This window comes from Falco naumanni, chromosome 2 (genome assembly GCF_017639655.2).
Source record: "Falco naumanni isolate bFalNau1 chromosome 2, bFalNau1.pat, whole genome shotgun sequence".
Classification (NCBI taxonomy): domain Eukaryota; kingdom Metazoa; phylum Chordata; class Aves; order Falconiformes; family Falconidae; genus Falco; species Falco naumanni.
In genome coordinates this window covers 2,603,248-2,626,356 of record NC_054055.1, presented here as the reverse complement: position 1 = coordinate 2,626,356, position 23,109 = coordinate 2,603,248, and the positions used below count along the sequence as shown (strand labels likewise).

The 23,109-nt window shown below is 49.6% G+C and overlaps 1 protein-coding gene, 1 long non-coding RNA gene and 2 other non-coding genes across 5 annotated transcripts; 1 reads left to right on the top strand and 3 right to left on the bottom strand.

Annotated features, from left to right (window-relative positions):
• Nucleotides 1-1,399: 1,399 nt before the first annotated feature.
• On the bottom strand, nucleotides 1,400-4,364 carry RPS11 (ribosomal protein S11). Its single transcript, XM_040582613.1, has 5 exons — nucleotides 4,237-4,364; nucleotides 3,813-3,944; nucleotides 3,515-3,590; nucleotides 2,479-2,608; nucleotides 1,400-1,570 (listed from the first exon to the last, which is right to left on the bottom strand). The coding sequence occupies exons 1-5, from the start codon at nucleotides 4,249-4,251 to the stop codon at nucleotides 1,447-1,449; spliced, it is 477 nt and encodes a 158-aa protein (XP_040438547.1). The 5' UTR covers nucleotides 4,252-4,364; the 3' UTR covers nucleotides 1,400-1,446.
• Nucleotides 2,177-2,270, bottom strand: LOC121084129. The gene has a single exon (XR_005826597.1). It is a non-coding gene; the product is annotated as a small nucleolar RNA SNORD35 (small nucleolar RNA).
• On the bottom strand, nucleotides 3,078-3,170 carry LOC121084130. The gene has a single exon (XR_005826598.1). It is a non-coding gene; the product is annotated as a small nucleolar RNA SNORD35 (small nucleolar RNA).
• Nucleotides 4,365-4,519: 155 nt separating the features above from the next.
• LOC121082922 lies at nucleotides 4,520-11,934 on the top strand. 2 transcript variants are annotated; one of them, XR_005826176.1, is made up of 4 exons: nucleotides 4,520-4,829; nucleotides 6,532-7,588; nucleotides 8,208-8,648; nucleotides 10,056-11,934. It is a non-coding gene; the product is annotated as an uncharacterized LOC121082922 (long non-coding RNA). The 2 variants fall into 2 exon arrangements; XR_005826175.1 differs by lacking the exon at nucleotides 10,056-11,934 and having other exon boundaries at nucleotides 6,532-6,646; nucleotides 7,422-7,588; nucleotides 8,208-8,507.
• Nucleotides 11,935-23,109: the final 11,175 nt, after the last annotated feature.

Below are 23,109 nucleotides of genomic sequence, written 5' to 3'. Positions count from 1 at the left end.
AGCTGACCGTAAGCTTAAAAGCTTTCTGCTCAGTAGGCACTAAAATACCAAGGTATAGAGACCAATGCAAAGATATAAAGACTGATACAATTCTGGGTCCTACCTTCGCTCTATGGGACTGACTAGAGATCAGCTTTATTCAACAGCTCCAACCTGCCACACAGCAAGCACTGCTCCCAAATCCCACAGAATCACTCCCTAGATGCAAGGGGACATCCCCACCACAAAGGCACAAGGCAGCTCTCACAAAAATGCTACTGAACTTTTGCAAGCCAGGTGCCTGTTAACATAGAAGTCACCACAATTCAGTCTTCTATAAGCTGTGGGGCACAGAATTGCTCTTGCAGCCCTTCCTAGCACCAACTCAACAGGCAACACTGTCAGAGTCAGCCTGGGGTTAAGGTAACTGCCAGCTGAGCTACATGCATTTAAAACACTGGATTTTGTTTCCTTGTTCCACATCTGGTTATCATACACACCTCCTATCACCTGTACCATGTCATACCATTGCTCCCTTCTGGCTTCTCCCCCCTGAACACAGGATCGGTTTCCTACAGAAGGGCTTACTCAGATCCCAGAAAAACATTTTTCCTATGACTGTTGGAACCACAAGCAACTATCACCTCTAAAAAAAAAATCTGCAGGAAAAGCAGTTTCTTTGGCATTAACTCCCATCCGCTTCAGCTGCCGATACACCACAGCCTTGTAAAAATGTGCTCGGACACCTCCAAGTGTGAAAATGCCACATGGCATCTCTCTTTAAATACATACTTAAGCTTTCTGAGAAATGATCTTTTAAAATCACAACTGCCTTTGTTATCACTAAGAGGCTTTATATTCTAAACCAAATTATTACATAATCTCCCATCTGTTACCATCTGCAGCAATGCTGGGAAGGGGTGAAATGGCAACACCAGACATCAGTATTGAACCGGAAAGCCACAAGAACTCTCCAGAAAGTAACTAAAAACAATTAGAGCATGTCCCCTTTTGCTTTTTTTTCTGTGCCCTGCTTTTTAACACAATAAAAATTTGAGCCTTGGTAAGCCTGTCTGGGATAGAGGCCAGGAGAAGAGATATGCCAAGGCACCTTTCCTTCAGACAGGCTGTGCCACACCTCAGACCATGCACTTGCTGATGGTTCCAGTTGGATTGTGAGTCACTGCCATTGAAAAATACTGCAGTCCCTATTTATCAACAAAGGCACAACACTCACTCCTTGTCTGTCACCCAAACTATCATCATTTCTGAATAGAAAACCTCGAATATCTTAACATAGCTGCATAACACTCTCATGTTTTCCTCCAGAGACGCACTCATTTCGCCTGTTTCTGCAGTCCGATGCGTGCCATGTGGCTTTGCGTCCCCATGCTGTTTATTTCAGGTTACACACACAGGGTACATTTTTACAAGTTTTATTTGTCCTGTGTATCTTCCATAAGCTTTTTAAAACTTCTGGAATTGCTTCTTGGTACCAGCAGCCTTTGTGACTTTGAGGACATTGAACCGGACAGTCTTGCTGAGGGGACGACACTCTCCCACGGTGACAATATCTCCAATCTGGACATCCCTGCAAAGACATTGCTGCTATTTCAGTAGTTCTGAATTTCCCACATATGCAGTTGGTTTGCTCTGCAGTGCAGGCACTTGCATTGCATAACGCTACTGAGTAATGCAGTGCTGAAAGCGACCTTGGATAAGCTGTGAAGCAAGGCGGTTTAATTTTAAGCAAAGATGAATGTGCCTGATAAACAGCAGTCACCCTGCAGCAGCTGACACAAAGCCTTCCGAGTCTGACCACACTAAGTTCAGACTCAAAAGACAAGGCTAAACACAAGCTTTTCAAGAACAGGATGAGTGCTGAGCACAGAAGGGAAACCCTTCAGAGGTGGGGAGTTTCCCTTCCAGTCACACACAGGCTTGAAGCCCTTCTTAAGCCAAATCAGCTGGACTGCAACGCTAGTCCAGGTTTTTCTGGAAATGCTGCACTCCAAAGACAGGCTTAGGAAACATGCAAGTAGAAAAAAAAAAAAAAAAAGAGCCAGCCTCTGAACCTGTCCCCTCTGACCTCAGCACTTACTTCAGAAACATACGTATTTGTTATGCTTTCTCAAGGACAGCAATGCTGTAACAGTGGATGGTTTCAGAAGGCAACAGGCAGACTGACTGGAACCTCCCTTACGGTTCAGCAATTGCCACTGGCGTTGTCAGCAGCCCCCTCTCACCAGCAGGGACTCTGAAGACCATCGTGAGTTTAGACATCACCACCAGTAAGCAGATTCCAGGTCAGAAGCAGCAATAAAACCATGTGTCACCTTAAGTGCACACTTGCAGTTTCTACGTGAAAGCCGAGCTCAGCATTATAAGCAATACATATAAACACACATATGAGATGTTCTGAGCATGTATGGCACTCCCACACATCTCTTCTCCTGGGGTTAACACTCCCCTACTGTCACTGCCGGAACTTGCACGCACCTGAAGCAGGGGGAGAGATGCACAGACATGTTCTTGTGGCGCTTCTCGAAGCGGTTGTACTTGCGGATGTAATGCAGGTAGTCCCGACGGATGACAATGGTGCGCTGCATCTTCATCTTAGTAACCACACCTGGGCAAGAGAAGTCGGGGGGAATGTGATGAGCATGACCATAAGCACGGATGCACTGACCACTGGCAAACTGGCTGGAGACTCGAGTTATAACTTGACACGTGAAAGATTTCTCGAAGAGTTACCCAAGAGGATCAGCAGAGATGAGTGGCATCTGACACCTGAAGGCAGTACCTGTCAATTCCAGCAATTTCTCCTTGCCTACTTTAATAGTAAACGACAACACATCCTTTGGAGACTGCTGTGGTGTTCTACCAGGCGGAAATGGCTTTCCACTTTTCTGCCAGGTTACAGCTTTAAAATTTGTATTTTAAAACAAGTTTCTCTTGTCTTTTTTAAGACTTTCTAAGCATACTGTGCCCTGCTGCCTAGAACCAATGCTCCCTACCTTATCTGCTACTGCATTACATCAGCATCTGCACTATAGAACAGCACATCTGGAAGGGTAACTGCCAGCAACTGGTCCTTTCACTGGGCATCAGCAAAGCCGTGCAGCATTGTCATCAAAGCCCCTTCAAGGTGAGACTCAGAAGACCATCATGAGAGAATGGCATCACATGCAGCTCAAGGACCACAGCAGAGTTTCCAGGCAACTTCAGACTGCTGCTCACAGGCTTTGCTTAGAATCACAGAACACTCTGGGTTGGAAGGGACCTTCAAGACCATCTAGTTCCAACTCCCCCACCATGGGCAGGGCCCCCTCCCCCCAGCCCAGGCTGCTCCCAGCCCTGTCCAGCCTGGCCTTGAGCCCTGCCAGGGATGGGGCACCCACAGCTGCTCTGGGCAGCCTGGGCCAGCGCCTCGCCACCCTCACAAAAAAGAATTTGTTCTTTATGTGTACCCACTTCCAGGCAGTCCGGGGATTATGTCTATATCATTACTCCTTAAGGTGCCTACACAACCCACCTGACAGGATTCGGCCACGGATAGAGACATTACCAGTGAAGGGACACTTCTTGTCGATGTAAGTGCCCTCAATCGCCTATAAAGAGAAACAATTGTCAGCATCTGGATAGACCAACAGGTCAGGCAGCACCGAAGCCTAGTGACCGTGCTCAGAGGAGTCACAGCTACATCGCCTTAATAGTCGGCGGGACCATCACGGCCTTTGGGGTGCAGTGGGAGGAGATGCCGGGCTCGGGGAGCACGGCCGGGAGGTAGGGCAGCCCTGCCCACCTGCATCCTGCAGATAGCCAGGCCTTACCTCCTTGGGAGTCTTGAAGCCGAGGCCGATATTTTTGTAGTATCGGGGCAGCTTTTCCTTGCCACCTTCGCCCAGCAGCACCCGCTTCTTGTTCTGGAAGATGGTGGGCTGCTTCTGGTAGGCCCGTTCGGTCTGAGGTAGGGGGAGGCGAGGAGAGAATCACCAGCAGCCCTGGGGCACGGTACCTCCTCAGCACCGGGAACAAGTCAGGCCTCACACCGACACCAATCCCCGCCCCCCAGGGCACAGTACCTCACCCAGTACGCCCGGCCTGGCCCGCCCGCCCACCCCACAGGCCGCCCGCCGTCACCCCTCGCAGGCCCGGGCCGCATCCTCCCCGCCCTCCAGCAGCGCCGGGGCGAGCAGCGACCCCAGAAGGGCCCGTCCCGAGGCCGTCCGGGGCCCAGTCACAAGCAGCACCCACCTGCGTGTCCGCCATCTTGCACCGCGCGGCTGGAAAGAGGAAGCCCCTGCGCACGCGGCACTATTTATCTCAGGGGCGGGGCGAGGGAGCCGGAAGCGACATCACGGGGAGGCCGACCGAGTGACGTCATTTCCTCCCGCCGCGCTGAAGCGAAGGCACAGCAGCCGCACAGGTGGCTGCCCCCGCCCCGCTTTGCTGGTTCGGGGGGGCGCGGTGTTGGCTCGCCCCACCCCCACCTCACCCCCCCCACCCGCCTCCGTCACTGTGTGTCCCTACCCCCCACCCCACCTCGCCCCCGTCACCGTTTGTCCCCCCCCGCCGCCCTCGGCCTAGGCGCAGGCCGGGACGCGCTGGCCGCCTGTGGTGCTGCCGGGCTTGGCTGCTGCTGGGGAGAGAAGGGCAGAAGCTGGCTGGATGCCTAGCGCTTTGGTGAACCGCACCGCTAGCCCAAGAGATTCTTGTCCCAAGCATGGTGGATTAGATCAGGGGATGGGCGGCCATGCAGGATGCGGAGGGAGGATTCCTGCCGCAGCGTGACTGCTATGTTGGGTACTGGAGTTTTAAGAGGAAAAGATGCAAACAACGTGACGGAGGTAGGAGAAGTGAAGGATTTCTGGAGGACCTTTTCCAAGAGCAGGTGCAGGGCAGCATGGACGGTTAAGAAATAAAGGGAGTACGACACAGCCCAGGCTGACTCACAGTGGTTCAGCAGTTCAGTTGTGTGCCACTGGTTCAGACACCCCGTGGAACAGCTTTGCTAGTGCCTCTTTGCTTTGCTGGCTGGCTTTGTGGGCTGCAGCTCCTGAGATGCTGAGCTCTGTAAAGCCTACGTATGAATCGGGGTGAGACCTTTTCTGTGTTGGTTCCCTATCTGGACAGCAGAGAGGGAAATTCTCAGGAAAAGCACATTATGTATTGATACCGAGACCTAGAGTTTGTAGTGTTCCTTTGGGTGAGGGAAAATTTAGCTACCGCAGGGTTTTGATGGGAATTTCTTCCTGGTCTCAGGCTGAGGGACAAAAATACCCACCTGTGAGGGCATATGCTGTCAAGGGGTCTCTAGATGTGCTGGTGCTGCCTGATGTCCAGAAAATGGGGGACCTTTTGGGTGGATACCTCTGCGTCCGGACAAGTGCTTCTGTTTCTTCAAGGTCTTTTTCAGAACCTGTTAGCAATATTACTGGAGTTGAACCTAAATTACAGTTTATGGCTTCCTGCTAACAGATATATTACATGCGGCAGTGTACCTCAGAAAAGGCAGTAAATCTGCTTTTACTTAGTTTTACAAAAAGACATCAGTATAATTTAACATCATTTATGATGCAAATAAAGTTATATTAAACCAACAGAATATAGTTCCCTGTTTACTGCGTATCGCATTATTAATCAATTGTTTGAAGACTAAAGGGAGATTTTAGGGCTTTTTAGAGCCCTTGTGCTAAAAGGCATTTTGTTCTCTGTTAATCATTGTCTGCCTCCTTAGGGGCTGAGTGCAGGGAGAACTTCAGGAGCTGAAAGCAAAGTCATTTCTAGCCATGAAGAGCTACATTGTGTGGATGCTGATTTGACTCCTGCAGCATGAGAAATGAGGGCTGATGTGGAACAGTTTCAAAATAAAAAGCAGTTTGTTCTTTGTACAAGAGTAAGCCATAGCAGAACTCCTCAATGAGCAACTGGGGATGTTGAAAGTTTACAGGGGCTTGTGGAGGGACTAGACAGGTTCATGGAGGAAAAATCCATTTGTGTTTGCTGAATATGTAGCAAAAACGTGCAGCTCAGGAAGTCTGGGCTGAAAATCCTCAGCACTAGGATGTGGATGAGGCAAAGCAAACCTTGATTCAGAAGAGACTTCAGATCTGCAACCCAGATGGGGCAGTGGGACGATCCTGTCCAGTGGGCTGAAGTAAGGCAGAAGTATTTTTAAATTTTGGTTGCTGGGACACTGGTGGTTTTGTGATTAGTAAGTGCCTAGATGGGCCCTTGCACTGGTCACTACAACGTTGTGGTCTTGGACAGGTGGTAGGAAGACCTCAAGGATTTTTGTGTTTGTTTTCAAAGGCCTTTCAAACTCTCAGGGGAAAAGCAGCTTGAAATTGAGATATGTAACTAAATTCTCTTGAAAAACACTGTTCTGCTCTGCAAATTATCCATAAGCTGATGAATAAATAAAATACCATTTCTTTACTAATCTGTTTGACACTAAAAATGAAACTCAGTCATCTGCTGCCTTTAACTCATGATGAATTGTGAAGAATAGGGGAATAAAGAAATAATAGCAATCTTTTTCTCATTTAGGTGAGCACATTCTGTAGGTGTTTGCATCTGCTCAGATGAACCTGCCGCCAGTCAAGAGTCTTGTCTTTGAGTTCAGCATCTGCAGCGGCAGTTGGAGAATAGCTGCCACTTTGTGGTATGGAACTGCGTTCAAAACGAGGGAGGAAGGTGGGGGAGTCAAACTACTGAGCTTGATCCTGATGATGCAAAACAGAGCAAAAGGGAATTTCAGACAGTGGCTTAATCAGAGATCCCTGATTAACCCCTGATTAATCAGCAGCAGAGTGCTGCGGCTTTAGGAGAGAATATGAATATTGGTAGGCTGCTAGAATGCAAAGAAAGAGGTTCTTCCACCAGAACATGTCGTCCAGACTGAGGTGAGGAGTCTTCTCTCCAAGACTTACTAGTGCCCCTGAGTTGTGTCATGAGGGTGTTTCCCCTGATCCTGCTAGCAGCCCTCTGTGTAAGGCTGTGTTTCTTCTGATGGCCCGCAGCAGGAAACAGCTTCAGAACATTGTGTGGGTCCAAGGAGGAAATAGAGGTAAATCATAGACATAGTGTGGCGAGAGAGGGGGTTTTCCTCTGAGCATTGTCTGGCTGTAGGAGGTACCATCAAGCCTTTGCCATAAGGAAATATGCAGAAGCCATATTGCCTTTTCAGAGGAAGCTCAAGGAAGCTTCAGCACCTTCAGAGACTGAGCTGAGGAAACCAGTGACTGCCTGGAAGTGTGTTTCTTCTGGCAGCGAGAGAAGGTTCTAAAGCACTTTGAAGTGACACAGGAAGAAACCAGAAAATTGTGCTCTTGTTTTATGACCTGCAGCATTAGGTTATGATGAGAGATTATGGAACTGCTTTCACTGATTTTTTTAAAATAGACTTAACAGCTACTGAATGTGCTCTGTTCGGGCAGCCTGATCCTTTCCCAGTGTGCATGTTTGGCTTCGGTGCCATCTTGAAGTCCCTCCCAGATAAGCATTTCTGCCCTTTCTACTGTGCTGTCATGTGTGGCTCAATAAAACAGAAGCATGAAGGTGTGGTGTGACGTGGCAGAGAGGAGATACTCGCTGGGGTCTGAAGGTGGGTGTCCTCTCCCTGCTGAGTGCAGTCAGCTTTCCATGGACATGGATCCTATAGACACTCCAGGGGGCTGGTTCTTGGCCTCTGGCTGCAAGCAGATCCACTCTGGGAGCAGACTGGCTCTTGGCCTCGCTCACCTGATGGTACAGTCAGTGCTGAATTTGTTAGTCTGCTTTCTTAATCCCCGCAGTATTGATTGTAGACAGTAGAGATTATAATGTATTGATGGTTATACACACTAGGGTCTAAATGCATGACAGAAATTAATTCAAACCGTGGTTTCATTTTTACCTTAGCTCAATTAGATCCTTGTTCTATGTCTTCTGAGGGTGGCATTCCTATCACCTGTCTGTCCTGTGTCAGGTGGTCAGTTACTTTATCTGTACACAGCACTCCCACCAAACACAGCACCAAACATTTACAGCATTGTGGGCTCAATGCATATTTTAATTGTTTAGGTAGACATTGAACTATCTGCACATCCTCTTCCTCACAGTGCCACAGAGGGCGCATTTAGGCCTTTGTTAGGATGTTGATAGTTACTCAGTATTTATTTAGTATTAACTGTCCCATTATCTTTGTCAGCTCATTATTTCACTTGTAATATGTTTTTCTGCAGTCAGTCCTGTGTTCTATAAGAAGCGGCCCCACAGAAGAACAAGGAATGCCCTGCCAGTCTGCTCAGGATAGTACTTGAGTTTGCAGCCTACCTGGGTCCAGCTATGGCAACACCTTTTGGCTACCCAGTGTGCCGAGGGGCCAACCAACACAGATTCCTTTGTGCCTCATTAAGAGGGTGCAGCCTGTGCAGCATTTCTGATGATGGGCTTTGCTGACGCTCACTGTGGGCAGGTGGAATTGGTGCACAGAATTAATTGTCTGAATCCATTGCAAGAAGAGAGAAACGTTTCAGAAGTGACATTTGTGCCCTAGTGTTTTGATGTGATAGCAGCAAGCTTCAGACGGGGATACATGCAAGGCATCTGTGCCAGATCACCGTACTCACTGGCTCGTCTGTCACCCTGCTGAGTCCAGTCATTATGTTTTATAGCTGATATAGGTAAGGTGCAAAGACTGTGGTAACACATCTGGGCCCATCTGTATTTCCGGGTGCATGTTGCATCCCGGTGAAGTTTGGGAATTGCAGCTGCCAATGTGCCCTTTGTGACTAGCACCTGGCTAATTTCAAGCCTGTGCTGGTGTTCAGCAGTCTCTACTCTTGCTGCTTCTCAAAACCTGAGTACTGAGCAGGGCTCAGTAGCTGTCCTGTTCCCTGGAAGCTGGAATGGTCCCTATTTAAGCCCTTTTTTTAACTTGATGAATTCCTCCCAGGCCAGGTGAGCAATGGTGCTCTGAAAAAGCAAACCCCTCTGGGTTTCTATAAGGGAGCTCTGGACAAACCAACGAGAGTTGCGTCTCCTCCTGCAGATCCAAACCAGTATGTGGACAAGCAGGGCAGAGCTGCGTGCTGGGACCGTACCTCTCTGTGGCCATGCACCCTGCTCACCAAGCAGAGCAGCCAGGGTGCCTCTGGAAGCTTGCAGGCACCACTATGGCACCCACTCTGCTCACAAGAGCCTTGCCAGCCAGCAAGCAGAAACGGGGCATCAGCCAGCCCTGTTCAGGGTTACCAGGAGTACTGTGTGAGGTAGAAAAATCAAGGACATGATGGGCTTGGAGGGAGACAACCCGTAGACTTCATCCTGTACCATGCGTGCCCAGTGGTGCTGACTGAATTCAGCTTCTGCAGAAAGCAGGGTGCAGATTACTGCACCTTAAGAAGGACGCGGAGCTGTTGGAGTGAATCCAGAGAAGGCTGCAAAGCTCATCAGAGGGCTGGAGCACCTCTCCTGTGAAGAGAGCCTGAGAGAGTTGGAGTTGTTCAGCCTGGAGAAGAGAAGGCTCCAGGGAGATTTTAGAGCAGCTCCCAGTACCTAAAGGGGCTGACAAGAAAGCTGGTGAGGGACTTTTTACAAAGGCATATAGTGATAGGACAAGATGGAATGGCTTTAAACTGAAAGAGGGGATATTTAGATTAGATACTAGGAAGAATTTTTTTCTGTGAGGGTGGTGAGACATACGAACAGGCTGCCCAGAGCAGCTGTGGGTGCCCCATCCCTGGCAGGGCTCAAGGCCAGGCTGGACGGGGCTGGGAGCAGCCTGGGCTGGGGGGAGGGGGCCCTGCCCATGGTGGGGGGATTAGAACTGGATGGTCTTTAAGGTCCTTTCCATGATTCTATGAAGTGCAGTGCAGAGTGGGTTGAGCCATGGCAATCTGACCCCCTTGACACCCATTTTCCTGACCCTGGTCTGCAGCTTAACTCTTGAATAGTTGGGGGGTTTTTCCCCCTGGTTCTCAAGTCTGGTGTGATTTTAAGGCTCCTGTCTATCCTCTGTGGAGAATTGGGGTGACTGAAGGAATTCTCTTGATAACTGGAAAAGAGCTAATGCAACTCTAATCTTTCAGAAGGAAAAGGAGAGTCCAGACCGTTATGGACTGGTCAGCCTCAGCCTGGAAAGAACATAGAGCATATCCTCTTGTGATCCCTGTCTCCAAACAAATGAAGCACAGGAAGGTAATCGAGCAGCTGACATGGATTTGACCAACAGCAAATTGTGCTTGACCAAGCACAAAGTTAAGGCTTTAAGTGTTTTAAAGCAGCAGTCCATTAAATATTTTGTTTGTTATCTTCTTGACATCCCTCCTGTTAACGTCTCATTAGATCTTTCAGTGATTGTTAACAGCTGTGGTGGCCAGGTTTTCTGAAGCAGTGGCTTAACATGTTCCTGGCACAGCTCAGTATTCACACAGGCACACCTCAGCTCCACAGAGGCACAAGGTGGGGTGTCGGGAGCGTGAGCACTGCCAGAAATCTCTCCCATCTGTATTCCCCAGAGCACTAGGAGCTCCCCACACTACTTGTTGAGGGATAGCAGGGGTTTATGCCACTCCATGGCAAGGAGCAGTTGTCCTGGGGTAAGGCAGCGCAGAGTCAGCGGCACAAGAAACCTCTCTTCCTCAAAATACCACAGGATGGCCATCTGTACTGCCACGGGGATGGCAAAGAGGGACCATCCCTTGTGGGTGTGTGAAGACCATAAACATCTGCCAGGTGGCTGGAGGGTGAAGCTTGGTTGGGGATCCCAGGAGCTTGGGAGAGTCGATGTAAGTTGCTGAGAGCAACTCAGTTGCTGAGAGCTAGGATGACTGCAGTGGCATTTTAGGCAAATGAACTGTCTGACCCCTCAGTGTCTTTCTATAGTGAGGGTCCCCAAACTGAACACAGTATTTGAGGTGTGGCCTTTCATTCCCAGAGAAGTGAAATTGTCTGTGGGTGGCAAAGGGTTGAGAAATGCTTTTCTGAGTCCAGTACTGACTTCCGATTAGCCAGCTGACCGAGGGAATCCCAGTTTGCTCATTATACCAGCTTTCACAGGGAAATCAGTAAGGACCTCCAAACCAGCTAGGGAACCTTCTGCACCATGGCTCATGGTCCCTGTACATGAGGTCCTGTGTCCTCTTCTGCTGTTGCTGAAGTGCTTTGTTCTCTCTTTTTTGGTGTAAATGTGCGACTGGTCCTGTGGCTCTTGCAGCTCTGCATGACTCTAGTTGTGAAGTTACAGGTTGTCATTAAGTACTGAAAACCTGGTGAAGTTAATAGCAATTGCATGAACTTAGACTAAACTTTGAGGCTTGTTCAAATAGTCCAAGCATATAGTACAGCTAAAGGCTCAAACCCCATCAGCTCCAGTCTATCTGTGAAGGTCTGTGGGTCACATAGAGTCCTGAGCAGGTGGAGACAGCCAGAGTTCTTGTAGCCAAATTGCAAACTGTTTTCCCATCTTAGGCAATTTTTTATTTGCCCGAAGTCCAGTATATTGACCTCATATAGACTCTCAAGTCCTTCCTCTACTCATTACTATTTGAGATATTGAAACCTAGCAGGTTTAAAAGTTAATTTGCAATTGCACTTACTCCACAATATACTGAAGGCCTGCAGAGAGAAGGCACAATGCATTCTCTTCAGATGATTTGCAGCCCAGGCACAAAGATGCAGTTAAGTAGGGCAACAGCGACTGAGCAATCAGCAAAACATGTTTCAGAGAATCACAGAATAGTGTGGGTTGAAGGGAGCTTTAAAGGTCACTTAGTCCAAGCCCCTGTCATGAGCAGGGTCATCTTCAACTAGATCATGATGCTCAGAGCCCTGTCCAACCTGGCCTTGAATGTTTCCAGGGATGGGGCATCTACCACCTCTCGGAGCAACCTGTGCCAGTGTCTCGCTGCCCTCAGTGTGAAACATTTATTCCTTATATCTAGTCTAAATCTCCCCTCTTTTAGTTTAAAATCATTGCCCCTTGTCCTTTTGCTACAGGCCCTACTAAAAAGTCTGTCTCCATCTTTCTTATAGCCCCCTGTAAGTACTGAAAGGCTGCTCTAAGGTTTCCCCAGAGCCTTCTCTTCCCCAGGCTGAACAGCCCCAACTCTCTCAGCCTGTCTTCACAGGAGAGGTGCTCCAAGCTTCTGATCATCTTTGTGGTCTCCTCCATGTCTTTCCTGTGCTGAGGATTCGAGAGCTGGACACAGTACTCCAGGTGGGGTCTCACCAGAGTGGAGTTGAAGGGGGAGAATCACCTCCTTCAACCTGCTGTCCACTTCTTTTTATGCAGCCCAGGATTTGGTTGGGTTTCTGGGCTGCGAGTGCACATTGTTGGCTCATGTCCAGCTTTTCGTCCACCAGTATCCACAAGTCCTTCTCCGCAGGGCTGCTCTCAAACCCTTCATCCCCCAGCCTGTATTGATACCTGGGGTTGCCCTGACCAAAGTGCAGGTTGTTGCACTTGGCATTGCTGAACCTCACAAGGTTCACAGGGCCCCACTTCTCAAGCTTGTCCAGGTCCCTCTGAACAGTACCCTGTCCCTCAGGCATGTCAACCACACCATTCAGCTTGGTGTCATCTGCAGACTTGCTGAGGGTGCACTTGATCCCACTGGCTGTGTCACTGATGAAGATGTTAAACTGTATTATAAACGTAGTATTACAGAAAGCTTTTTAGGGTAAAATACAGCTATCGCCTTGAGGACGGTTGGCATGCATGGAACTGACATCACCACAGGTCCCTAAGCCACACAACCTGCTATCCTAGAGGAACAGGGGAGGATGGAGTGAAGTGGGGACACCGCGGCCAGGCTCTGCTGTGCTCCCTGCAGGATTGGGAACCTGATGGTACCATATAGCCAATAAGCTACATAGAGGCTGTCAAATGGAAAATATATGAGATGTCTGTTGATGGGCCAGCAACTGTGGTGAAGATGCAAACAGGAGCCTCATTATCTGTGAGAGAAAGTTGGGAGCTCAGTCCGCTCAGCACTTCAAGAAGGGACAGTTAGTACAGATGTAGATGAGCTCAAGAATGTAAATAAGGAGCCTTCTGATGAGGACATGCTAACTGCTAAAAGAAAACAAACTGCTGAAGAGATAAGACTCAAGGATGTTAGGGTAAAGTAATTGTGGTAGTGGGAGATCGAGATCGCAACCTCCTACTCAAATGGCCCTCCCGAAGAGAGTGAATCCCCCGCTCTGGGAGCATGCCCAGTAAATTTAAAATGAACTGTATATTTAAATGACAGTGAGAGAACTTTGCACCAATCACAATCAAAGAATGTATGACTAGAGTCACCCAAGCTCCACCTGAGAGTAATGAGAAGTAAAAAAGTGAATAAATGAGGGGAAAAGTGGGAAAGACACCACCAAGAACAGGTTAAGGGAAGATGCACCAAGACTGACTCCTGGGACCGGCCAATGGGCTAAGCCTTTCTTCTCCCCAGCTTGGGACACCTTGGGTGAGACTTAAACTAAGTGCTAAACTCTAGAGAGTTACTCTTTAACAGTTATAGCCAGGCTGTATTGTTCATAACTTTTCCATGCATTTTATACTTTATAACATTTTATAACATCATAACATTGCATGTGCCTTTTTGCAGACAGTCACTATCACCAGCGATCCAAAACCCTGTCTACCTGTTGCACAAATAAAACTGCACTGTTAAGTAGCTGGTTGTCGCAGTTTCTCATTGAACGCGGCCAAACCCTACAGTGTGGCTGTGCTAGTTCATGAGCACGGCTGGACTGGCAGTGCAGACTGCTATCTGTGTATCCAGAACCGTGGTCGTTTAATAGACACATTAAATGCGACTGGACTGATAGTGGTATATTCCATCCCCTTTAACACAACAATCATGCCACATCAAGGCTGGGGATGCCGGGTGGGATGAATGCAGCAGGATCAGGAAGGGTGCCATTAAAAGCAAATATCACACGCTAATGGCAGAGCAGGTTGAGAAAACATCTTGTCACGTCAAGTAAACAAGAGCCCCTTGCTCTGAGATGGTTAACACTTCTGTGTTTCAGTGCACATGGTTTATGTTCCTGGCTGTTGCTGCTGTGGCTTACAGACATTGAGTGTAAAGGGACAGATTTTAGAGGCCATGTGAGGCGAGGCAAGTATGAAATGAGCAGAAGGTGAGGAAAACAGGAATTCACTCAAGTGTTTACAGGGTTTGATATTGGTATGTGCCCTTGCCAGCTGTTTCCCTGTCACTGTCTCTCATAGCTTGTCTTCTATACCAGAAGAAATAACATGCTCATCCTTCAGCTATCTCCTTATTCTAGGCTAAAAAGTCAGACTCTGTGAGAGACCTCTGAAAAGACAGCATGTGCCAAAACGGGGCTGCCTAAGAGCAAGACTTTGGCCAAAGATGCAGCTCAATGACCGCCTTCTTTGCAAAGTTGTTGTCAGAGTGTAGCACCTCTCCATGATGAGGCACCTGTGAAAGACACTTGGTTGGATGAAGTCGGGTGTTGGCAGAAATGTCCTGCACTTGGATTACCAGAGCCAGGGCCAGTGCAGCCTCAGCACTGATGTTCCTCTTGGAGGTGACAGCATATCAGAGAGGTGTTGGGTCTGGCTTGGTCCTGCTGAAAGATCTGCCCTTCTTTCCAGTTTGCACCATCCATCAGCACTGATAGGGATTGGGAGCATAAGAGCATTGACTGCAGAGAAGGTGGAAAGTGGGTGGATGTGCTTGCACAGGCTTTCACATGTGGGTTGAGAGGGGGATGGCTCTCAGAGACTGCTGCCTACTGCCAAGCCTGGAAGTCTCAGAATCACAGCATGGTCGGGGTCAGAAGGGATCTCTGGTGATCTAATCCAACCCTCTGCTGAAGCAGCTTTCCTTGAGCAGGTTGCACAGAGCCGCGTCCAGGCGGGTTTGAATGTCTCCAGAGCAGGAGACCCCACAGCCTCTCTGGGCAGCCTGTCCCAGCGCTCTGTCACCCTCAAGGTAAAGAAGTTTTCCCCCATACTCAGATGGAGTTTCCTGTGTTGCAGTTTGTGCCCATTGCCCCTTGTCCTGTTGCTGTGCACTGCTGAAAAGAGCCTGGCCCCATCCTCTTGGTACCTGCCCCTAAGATATTTGTAGGCATTGATGAGGTCCCCTCTCAGTCTTCTCCAGGCTGAACAGCCCCAGCTCCCTCAGCCTTTCCTCATCAGGGGGATGCTCCACCCCCTCATCATCTTGATAGCCCTAAGTCTCAGCTGAGTTAAGCCCAGAGAGCTGGACCTTGAGAGGGTGATGCCCTGGGGTGGACCTGGGCCAGGCCAGCTGGGGACTGTGTTTTACAGATTTCACCCATGCAATGAGGAGGGTCTGGGGGGAGCCTAGAGGTCTCTGAATGGGTGAACTCTGGTTTTGCTTTAAACATTGCAGCGTGGTGCAGGTATCCTCTGGATGGGGTCGTCACACAGAACCAGTAGCTGAGCTGTGGTCTGCTCACAGCCCTTTGCATTTCAGCAAGTGACTCTCACTGGTAGTTGTCATGGTCCACCAGCTGCGATTCATTTACCATTTGCTTAGTGACACCTCCTTTCAGTGTGCCCTCGAAGCAAAATCCTTCAGTTTCCTATTGATGCGCTTCAGGCAAACTCACTGTGGCTCTTAACCCGGCAAAGGGAACCTGCTGAGCATTGGCGGAGGTGCGGCAGCTGCATGATCATTATCTGTTTGTCTGCTGAATGGTTCACTCAACAGTGAACACATGCAGGCAAAGGGACATTTATCTGGAAGGTTTAGGAAATTAGAGACTGTCTAGAGATCTTTACAGAAAAAGATTGCATCTCCCTGAAAATTTCTTGAAAATCTTAAAAAAGAAGCACTGCTGCTATTTATGCCAGTGACCCAACAATCCACTTTCAAATTCATATATAAAGCTTTGCTGAAAAGTTATTTGCACTTACCATGTACCCACGTATCAAATACTGCAGAAACACCATATTGCACGTTTATCATTCTTCCCTAATGTGTGTCTGCAAGGAAGCCCCGGGCAGACTTGATGTCTGAAGTCAGGGGTAGCACAGAGAAGAAAGTGCCGTGGATGTGCACTGAATATAAATGTAGAGGGAAATTAACAACCTCTGTTGTAAGGCAAGCTCAGAGTTTCAGACCCTTTCCAGTACATAACTTGGCTTCTGTCTTACAGTTGTACACAATCACCTCCCTCGACCTGCTGGCCACACTGCTGGTGGTGCAGCCCAGGACACAGTTGGCTTTCTGGGCTGTAAACACACATTGTTAGGCCATGTTGAGCTTCATGTCAGCCAACACCTCCAAGTCCTTCTCCTTAGGGCTACTTCTAATCCATTCTCCACCCAGCCTGTATTTGTGCTTGGGATTGCCCCAACCTAGGTGCTGGACCTTTGTTGAACTTCATGAAGTTTACTCGGGCCCACCTCTCAAGCCTGCCAAGGTCCCTCTGGATGGCATCCCTTCCCTCCAGCATGTCAACCGCACCACTCAGCTTGGTGTCATCAACAAACATGCTGAGGGTGCGCTCGATCCCACTGTCTGTGTCGCTAACATCATTATTGGATGTTGTCCTCAGAGAAGACATTGAGGTTTGCCAGGACTGAGCAAGTGTGGAGCTGGAGGTAGTCTGACTACTTGATGATTATACCACTAGTCATGGGTACCAGTTGTGGTAGCTTTTGATATATTGTTTTCACCAGTAGACATTTCTCTCACTGCTGTGCAAATCATAGCACTGCAAGTCTGGTTGTGCAGCAATGAGTGCTCGCTCACAGGTCTCAGTGAGCTGTGGAAGATGCAGGAGTACTACATTGACACCTTAACACTTTTGGTGACAGCTTTGGTCATCTTTGGTTGCCCACTGGGTTGACAGCTTGGTTTGCCCAGAGAGGTTGTGATGTCTCCATCCTTGGGGATATTCAGTGTTGGGACATGGTCCTGGGCAACTGGCTCTAGGTGGCCCAGCCTGAGCAGGAGGCTGGACCACATGGACCCCAGAGGTCCCTGCCAGCCTCAGCCATTCTGTGTATCTGTGAACTTTGCAGTTCTCCTCAGCAAAGGTTATTTTGGAATTGCCAAACCTTGTTCCTGTCCTCCTAGGGACTGACATCTCATCCTGCATGCCTCCTTCAGAGCTGTCTGCCAACATGCTGACTCATGGGCCTCTCCTAAAGTCCTTTCCCCTTTCTCCAGCCTTCAGCCAGGGGCCCAGCCAGCTGCATGGGCTGGGATGGAGGGGGGCGGGCAGACCCTCCTGATGCTGACTGTGGATGGGCACCAGGGCATGGGAACAGCTGTGTGAGGCAGCAGCTTAGCAGCTGGGACTGTAGAAGTGGGTGCGGTGAGCAGTGGGAGCATGAGAGGTCTTACACCACGCCTGCCTTAGCACTGCCTTCCCAGCTGCTCTGACCACCTCCCCAGCCGCTCCAACTGCCTCCCCAGCTGCTCCTACGATCTTCCCAAGCACTTCAACCATCTCTCAGCTGCTCTGGCCACCTCCCCAGCTGCTGCGACTATCATCCCAGCTGCCTCCACTGAGTGCCCAGCTGCTCCCCAGCTCACCAGCTGCTCTGACTGCCTTCCCAGATGCTCCCACTGTTTGCCCAGCCAGTCCAACTGCCTCAGCCACTCCAACCTCCCCAGCCTCCTCCTCAGCTGCTCCCACTGCCTCCCCAGCTGCTGCTACTATCTCCCAGCTGCTCTGACCACCTCCTAGCCACTGGACCACCTCCCCAGCCACTCCCACCACCTCCCAGCCAGTCCTTCACCAGTAATGCTACCCAGAGAGCAGCCCATGGTGTTTCCTCTGTGAATAGCTCTAGAGCTCAGCAGAGGCAGGCAGCACAGGCACTCCAGGCACTGGGGGCTGCAAGGACAGTGTGTGGCTGTTCAGCGTGAGGATTTATCAGATCAGATACTAGACTGTCTCTTGGATCCATCCAGCTATACTGAGTGTGGGGATTAAGCCAAAGGAGAAACAAGAAATGAATGTAGCAGGCACAAACAGAGCAGCCGGCCAGGGATCACCTGAGGATGACAGTTGCTCTTTGGCTGGAGTGGTGTTGCCCAAAGCACGAGCCAGCAGCAAGGACTGGCCCAGTGGCTTTGTGCTGCTTCTCTTGCTTTGAATAAAAGATGTTTTTCTCTGAATAAGGAGTAAAAGGTTACCCCTTGCAGGCTGTTCCTTCGGAGGTCCTCTAGCAGTGACACAGCTGTAGGGAGGAGCTTGGGGGTGCTTTATGAAAAAAGACATTATTTATGTGAAAAAGCACTTGCCTCCTTGCTGCAACTAGTCTTGAGTTGGCCCAGATGTAACCTCAAGCCATTTGAAACTGCACTGATTTGGCTTTTGAATGCTGCTTTGTGTTCCACTGGAAGGTAAGCACTGATTCCAGCGTTATGGCTGGGGAGCATCTTTACCTATTAAACCCAGGTGAGTAGTGCTCAAACTGCTTTATGCAACCTTCTCTGAAAGAGATTCTTTGATAGAGGAACCCTCATTGTCCTCGGTGTTCTCATATGTGACAGTGTCTCCTTTTCCTCATTTTCCCAGGAGACCCATCTCAGGTACAGCAGGTTGCACTGGTGGTACTGGGGGCCCCAGGAGACCACTTCTCATGGCAGGACCTGAGTGTGGTTGGAGGTTAAGGGAGCAGAGATGACCAGTGGTGGTAAACAGCAGGCTGCACCACAGGCAGGTAGGAGGATGGTGGTAGGACTGGCAAGCAATGGCAGTTGAAGTTTGATGATGAAATGAGATTTTCTGAATCTCATTTTGCACTGTCCTGATAGCCACAATAGCAATGCTTCTTTTATCCATCTGCTTCTCAGCTCCCAGTGTTTATCCTGCATGTCTCCATCCTCTCTCTCCATCTTCCCTCTCCATCCTCCCTCCCTCCCTCCGTCCCAGGAATTAAGAACCATGTTTCAAGGTGACTCCCTGGAGCTGTGATTCGCATTCCTGGATGGGTCCAGGACTCTCCAGGGGACACTCAGGAGGTCAAGCCTCTCTGACTTTTCTGGGCTGTCACCAGCGTGGCACCAGGGTTTGTGAGCATTTTCCCCACACTTTCCTAACTGCCCGGATGTGGAACTGATGCCTGAAGCTCCAGGGCCTGCAGTGATTGAGAAGCCTCGGTCCCCTCCCATGCCTTAAGGCCCTAATTATTTTCTCTTTGGGAGATTAACCGGAGCCTTTATTCCCCAGAGCAATTAGTCCTCCTTCACTCTTGTGCTTTCTTTAGGAAGATTTATTGGGCTAATGTGCTGGTGTTGTGAATTAGCCCAACAAGCCTGTTCTTAACAACCAAATCATAAATTTATCAGAGAATAAGGGCATCTAAGACATGAGGTGGCCTGACCAATCTCTGAGCCCTGCTGGGAGCTTCTGCTCCCTGTGACACTCCTGCTGAGTGATTGCCCATCAGCAATGGCACAGTGAACAGCTTGTGTTTAAAAGCCTTCCCTCTTAATCCCTTCCTTAAGCCCTTCTGATGACAGCAGACAAGCTGTCTCAGTACTCAGTCTGTACTCAGATGTGCTATGATTTGGGTTTTTAGGGGGAAGGAGCTCCCCAGCAGCGGTGCGGGGAGCAATCCGTGTCCCCTTGGTCAACAGGAGCTGGTGCTCCCTCGTCCTGTGCGGCATCCCCTGCCACACTGGGGATGGGTACCCCAGCGTTTCAGAGCCGTACCAAGACTCGTGATTTTTTTCCTCCTGATGAAAGTTCACAGAAACTGCAGCGTCAGAGGCCAGCTGACCAAACTCATCTTGAAAGCAGGATCAGGGCTTTTTGTCCTTTTACCTCATCCCCACAATTCCAAGAAGGAATCCCCTGGTCTCAGGCTGCAGGGATGGAGAGTTGCATCTCCTGGCAATGAGACTGCTGCAGCAAGGTAAGAGCAGCCATTAATCACCGCAGAGGTGTCCATGACCAGAGCTATTATTGCTGCTGTGGTCTGAGTGCAGCGAGACAGCATGGCTACTGCCTGGCAGGGGAGAACCTGCCTGGCACAAGCAGTGGTGCCGGCAGAGCCGGTGGTTATCCTATGGCCCTGGGTGGATTCCTCAGTCAAGCCAGTCGCTCTGCAGCACAAAATATATGATGCTTCCCAGCATCAAAATATATATGCACCCCAGATACATGCTAGTGGCAATTTCATTAATTACTTCAGTTTCAGGGTGCACTTGATCAGCTTTATCTCTTCATCCAACTTCTCAAGGTCAGTGCTTTTCAGATAAATCTTGGAATTAGTGCTCCCATCAGGAAGCTCAATTATTCTACATTGCTGCAGCTGACTAAGAAAACTCCTCATACCCTCCCTGCCGCTTGCAGCCCTTGTGTCATGGAAAGTTAACTTGCCAGCCTTCAGATTGACCATGACACCTCAATTTCCAAGTGCAAAGTTTCCAAATGCATAAGCATTTATAGGTCTGACAGGTTGCTTGATTTCAAGGTGGGGAGCTGTCCCTGGGACATGTCTGCTGAAGGCACCCATGTGTCTGTAAGAGGGGGAGAAACCTGTTTTCATCACCTGTGCAGACAGGCAAGGCAGCACGACCTTTTCTAGAGAGGCAAAACCCAATCTCAGCATCTCTTTGCTGGTTTGTTTTGAATAAACAAACTGAATTTGCAGGGGAGGACCCTGATGCCTTCACTCAGCTTTTCAAGCTGAAGCTGTGGCTCTCCTGTGCAGCTAGCTCAGTGCTGCAGTTTCCCTGGCTGCTTTGGATGTGGCCAAAGTGCAGCATGTGCCTGTGCTTGGCTGCAAGGATGGGGGGATCCCACGGTCCTTCAGCTTTTTGGGGCACCCCCACCAGTGACCCTAACCCAGAGGAGGTGTTTGTTGCATGCTACTCAAATGTGGGTGGCTCAGCGTGAAACACAGAATGGCAGCTTGTCATCTTCTGTGGGAGGTTGTTGGTGATGGTAATATCAAGGTGCACATATATATATATATATTACTTTTTTTTAATGAGGTATGATGCCTAATGAAGGAGGTGTTTTATCAGCTGAAGGGTCAATTAACATACTGGGCTAGTGCATACATTGATATTTTATCAGGCTTTAAAAGCAGAGCTTGTACCAGAATAGAAATATAAACCACAACTGAAGAGTGAAAAACCCCAACAAATCAAAGTAATAAACTGCAGAGTAATGAAAGATATTGCCTTTGGCAGCCAGTGTGATTTAATAAACTTGGAGGACAGAGCAGATTGCTGTGATTGCAGCCAGGGAGACGGTGCCCTGCACCCACTGTTGCTGCCTCACAGAGCACCTTTAGCAATTTCCCAGCTCCATCCTTAAGTGTTGCACGTGTTCCTCCTCGTGTGTGCCCCTCCTTGCCACTCCCATGGCTGAAAAACTCCCACCAGGATTAGCTGTCTCCATCTGTGTGATAAATTGCAGGACAAGCAACTTCAACACAGTGTCCCATTGCACTGTCCCCTTCCGCCTGGTGTCTCTGCCTGCAGAGGGTCTGTGGGCAACACAGGGGACTTCGGGCTCTTTGGGGTTTTTCTGGCAGGGGCTGGGTAGAGGAGGGGGAAGGAGATGATGAGAGTTCCCTGAATTTGCATTTGCCATGGACAGGGGGCTGGAGAAATGATGCTCCTGTAGACAGTGCGAGCCATCATTTCATTATTGCCTCTGCTTTAGAATGTATTTGGCCAACTTCTTATCTTCTGCCTCCAAGTTTCTGAAGGTCAGTGCTTGTCAGAAGCAGCACTGGGAAGACACACTCATGCACACCTGCTGCCTGGCTACACACACACACACACCCGCCCCCCTGCCCTGCTGAATTATTAACCTCAGCCCGAGTGCTTTTGCTGGCTCTCCACCCCCCCACACCAAACGTAAACACACACTAAAAACTGAGATGGAGAGAAATAGAGGTACAAAGCACCACTGAGGCACTGTCTCATCTATTCGGGGGGCTAGCACTCTTGCCAAACCAAGCCAGTGACACTTCTGTTTTCCTAGCCCTCCCTGCCCCAAGCCCAAGCAGTTTGACTAGGGCTGCATTTCAGAGACTTTGAGATATGCACGGTGGCTATAAAGCAGAGGTGACTTTCCTGCTATGTTTTGTCACGGTCCTTCCCATCTCCTCCTGGTCCTTGGCTGCATTTCAGGGTGGTGGGAGGATTTCTGTGGTCTCGGGGGCGATACCGCCACACAGATGTACTTGGAAATCCGAATTTCAGAGAAGAGGGAAAAGCATCACTTGTACCGGAGCAGCATGTGGCAGTGGTGCAGCCAGCCAACATGGGGCTGTGCATAGGGTCACGCACGGCTGCTGAGCACCCAGGGCTGGCATGGCTGCAGCCCCAGCTCTGCCATCCTGGGATGTCCTCTGCTGCGCCACGGTCCCATGCCAGCTGCCCGTACCCCAGCTCCTCTGGAGATGACATTGGCCATGGAGCTGCTCCCTATGTCAGTGCTCTCCTGGCTGGCACCCATTGGTGTCCCCACTGTGACAGGCTCTGCTGTGCCAGCAGTCAGCTCCAGCTCCAGCCCCAATATGGTGTGTGGAAAGGCCACAATCTGCATGGAGCGCCGCTGTTGCTTGCTTTAGACTCAGGAGGTGACCATCACCATAGTCAGCATGGGAAGCATCTCCAGTGGTTTGGAATTTCCTTTCAGACGAGTGTTAGTGCTGACCAGAAGAATGCTGGACCTGCAGAGCCAGAGGTGCTGGTGAGATCCAGCTTCTCCAAGCTGTCTCAGCCCCATCCTGGCAAGAGGCAGGTGGGAACAGCCTGGGATTTGGGGACAAATTCCCAGGGAGGTATGGACCTGGTCCGACATGGTGGGCATGTTGTACGGGGACGGCTCTGCTGGCTTGCTGCAATTACTTCTGATTTGCAGATGTGTGAGCTCCCTCTTCTGCATCCTCTTGGTATTTATGCGGAGTCCACAGTTCAAATTAGCATGACTTGTCAGTTGTAAATTTTGGTAAACAGGAGTCTGGCTTAAATTTTGTAATCCTGGCAGAGATTGCAAGATCAGCAGAAAGAGAACGGGGGAAATGCCCAACTTCAGAGGAATTTGAATGTGGGGTATCTGTTTCTTATTTGGTGTAAATCTGGGGAGGTTTACTTGAAGGCTGAATAATATAAATGAAAACATACATCAGAGATGATTTCTTTACCGGTA

Bases quoted from the DNA above. Each gene is read 5' to 3' on its own strand.
- RPS11 (XM_040582613.1), bottom strand. The intron at 3,591-3,812 runs GTAAGGCCTGGC...TTCTCTTTATAG, and splicing joins GCTTCAAGACTCCCAAGGAG to GCGATTGAGGGCACTTACAT. The intron at 2,609-3,514 runs GTGGGTTGTGTA...TCTCTTGCCCAG, and splicing joins CCGTGGCCGAATCCTGTCAG to GTGTGGTTACTAAGATGAAG.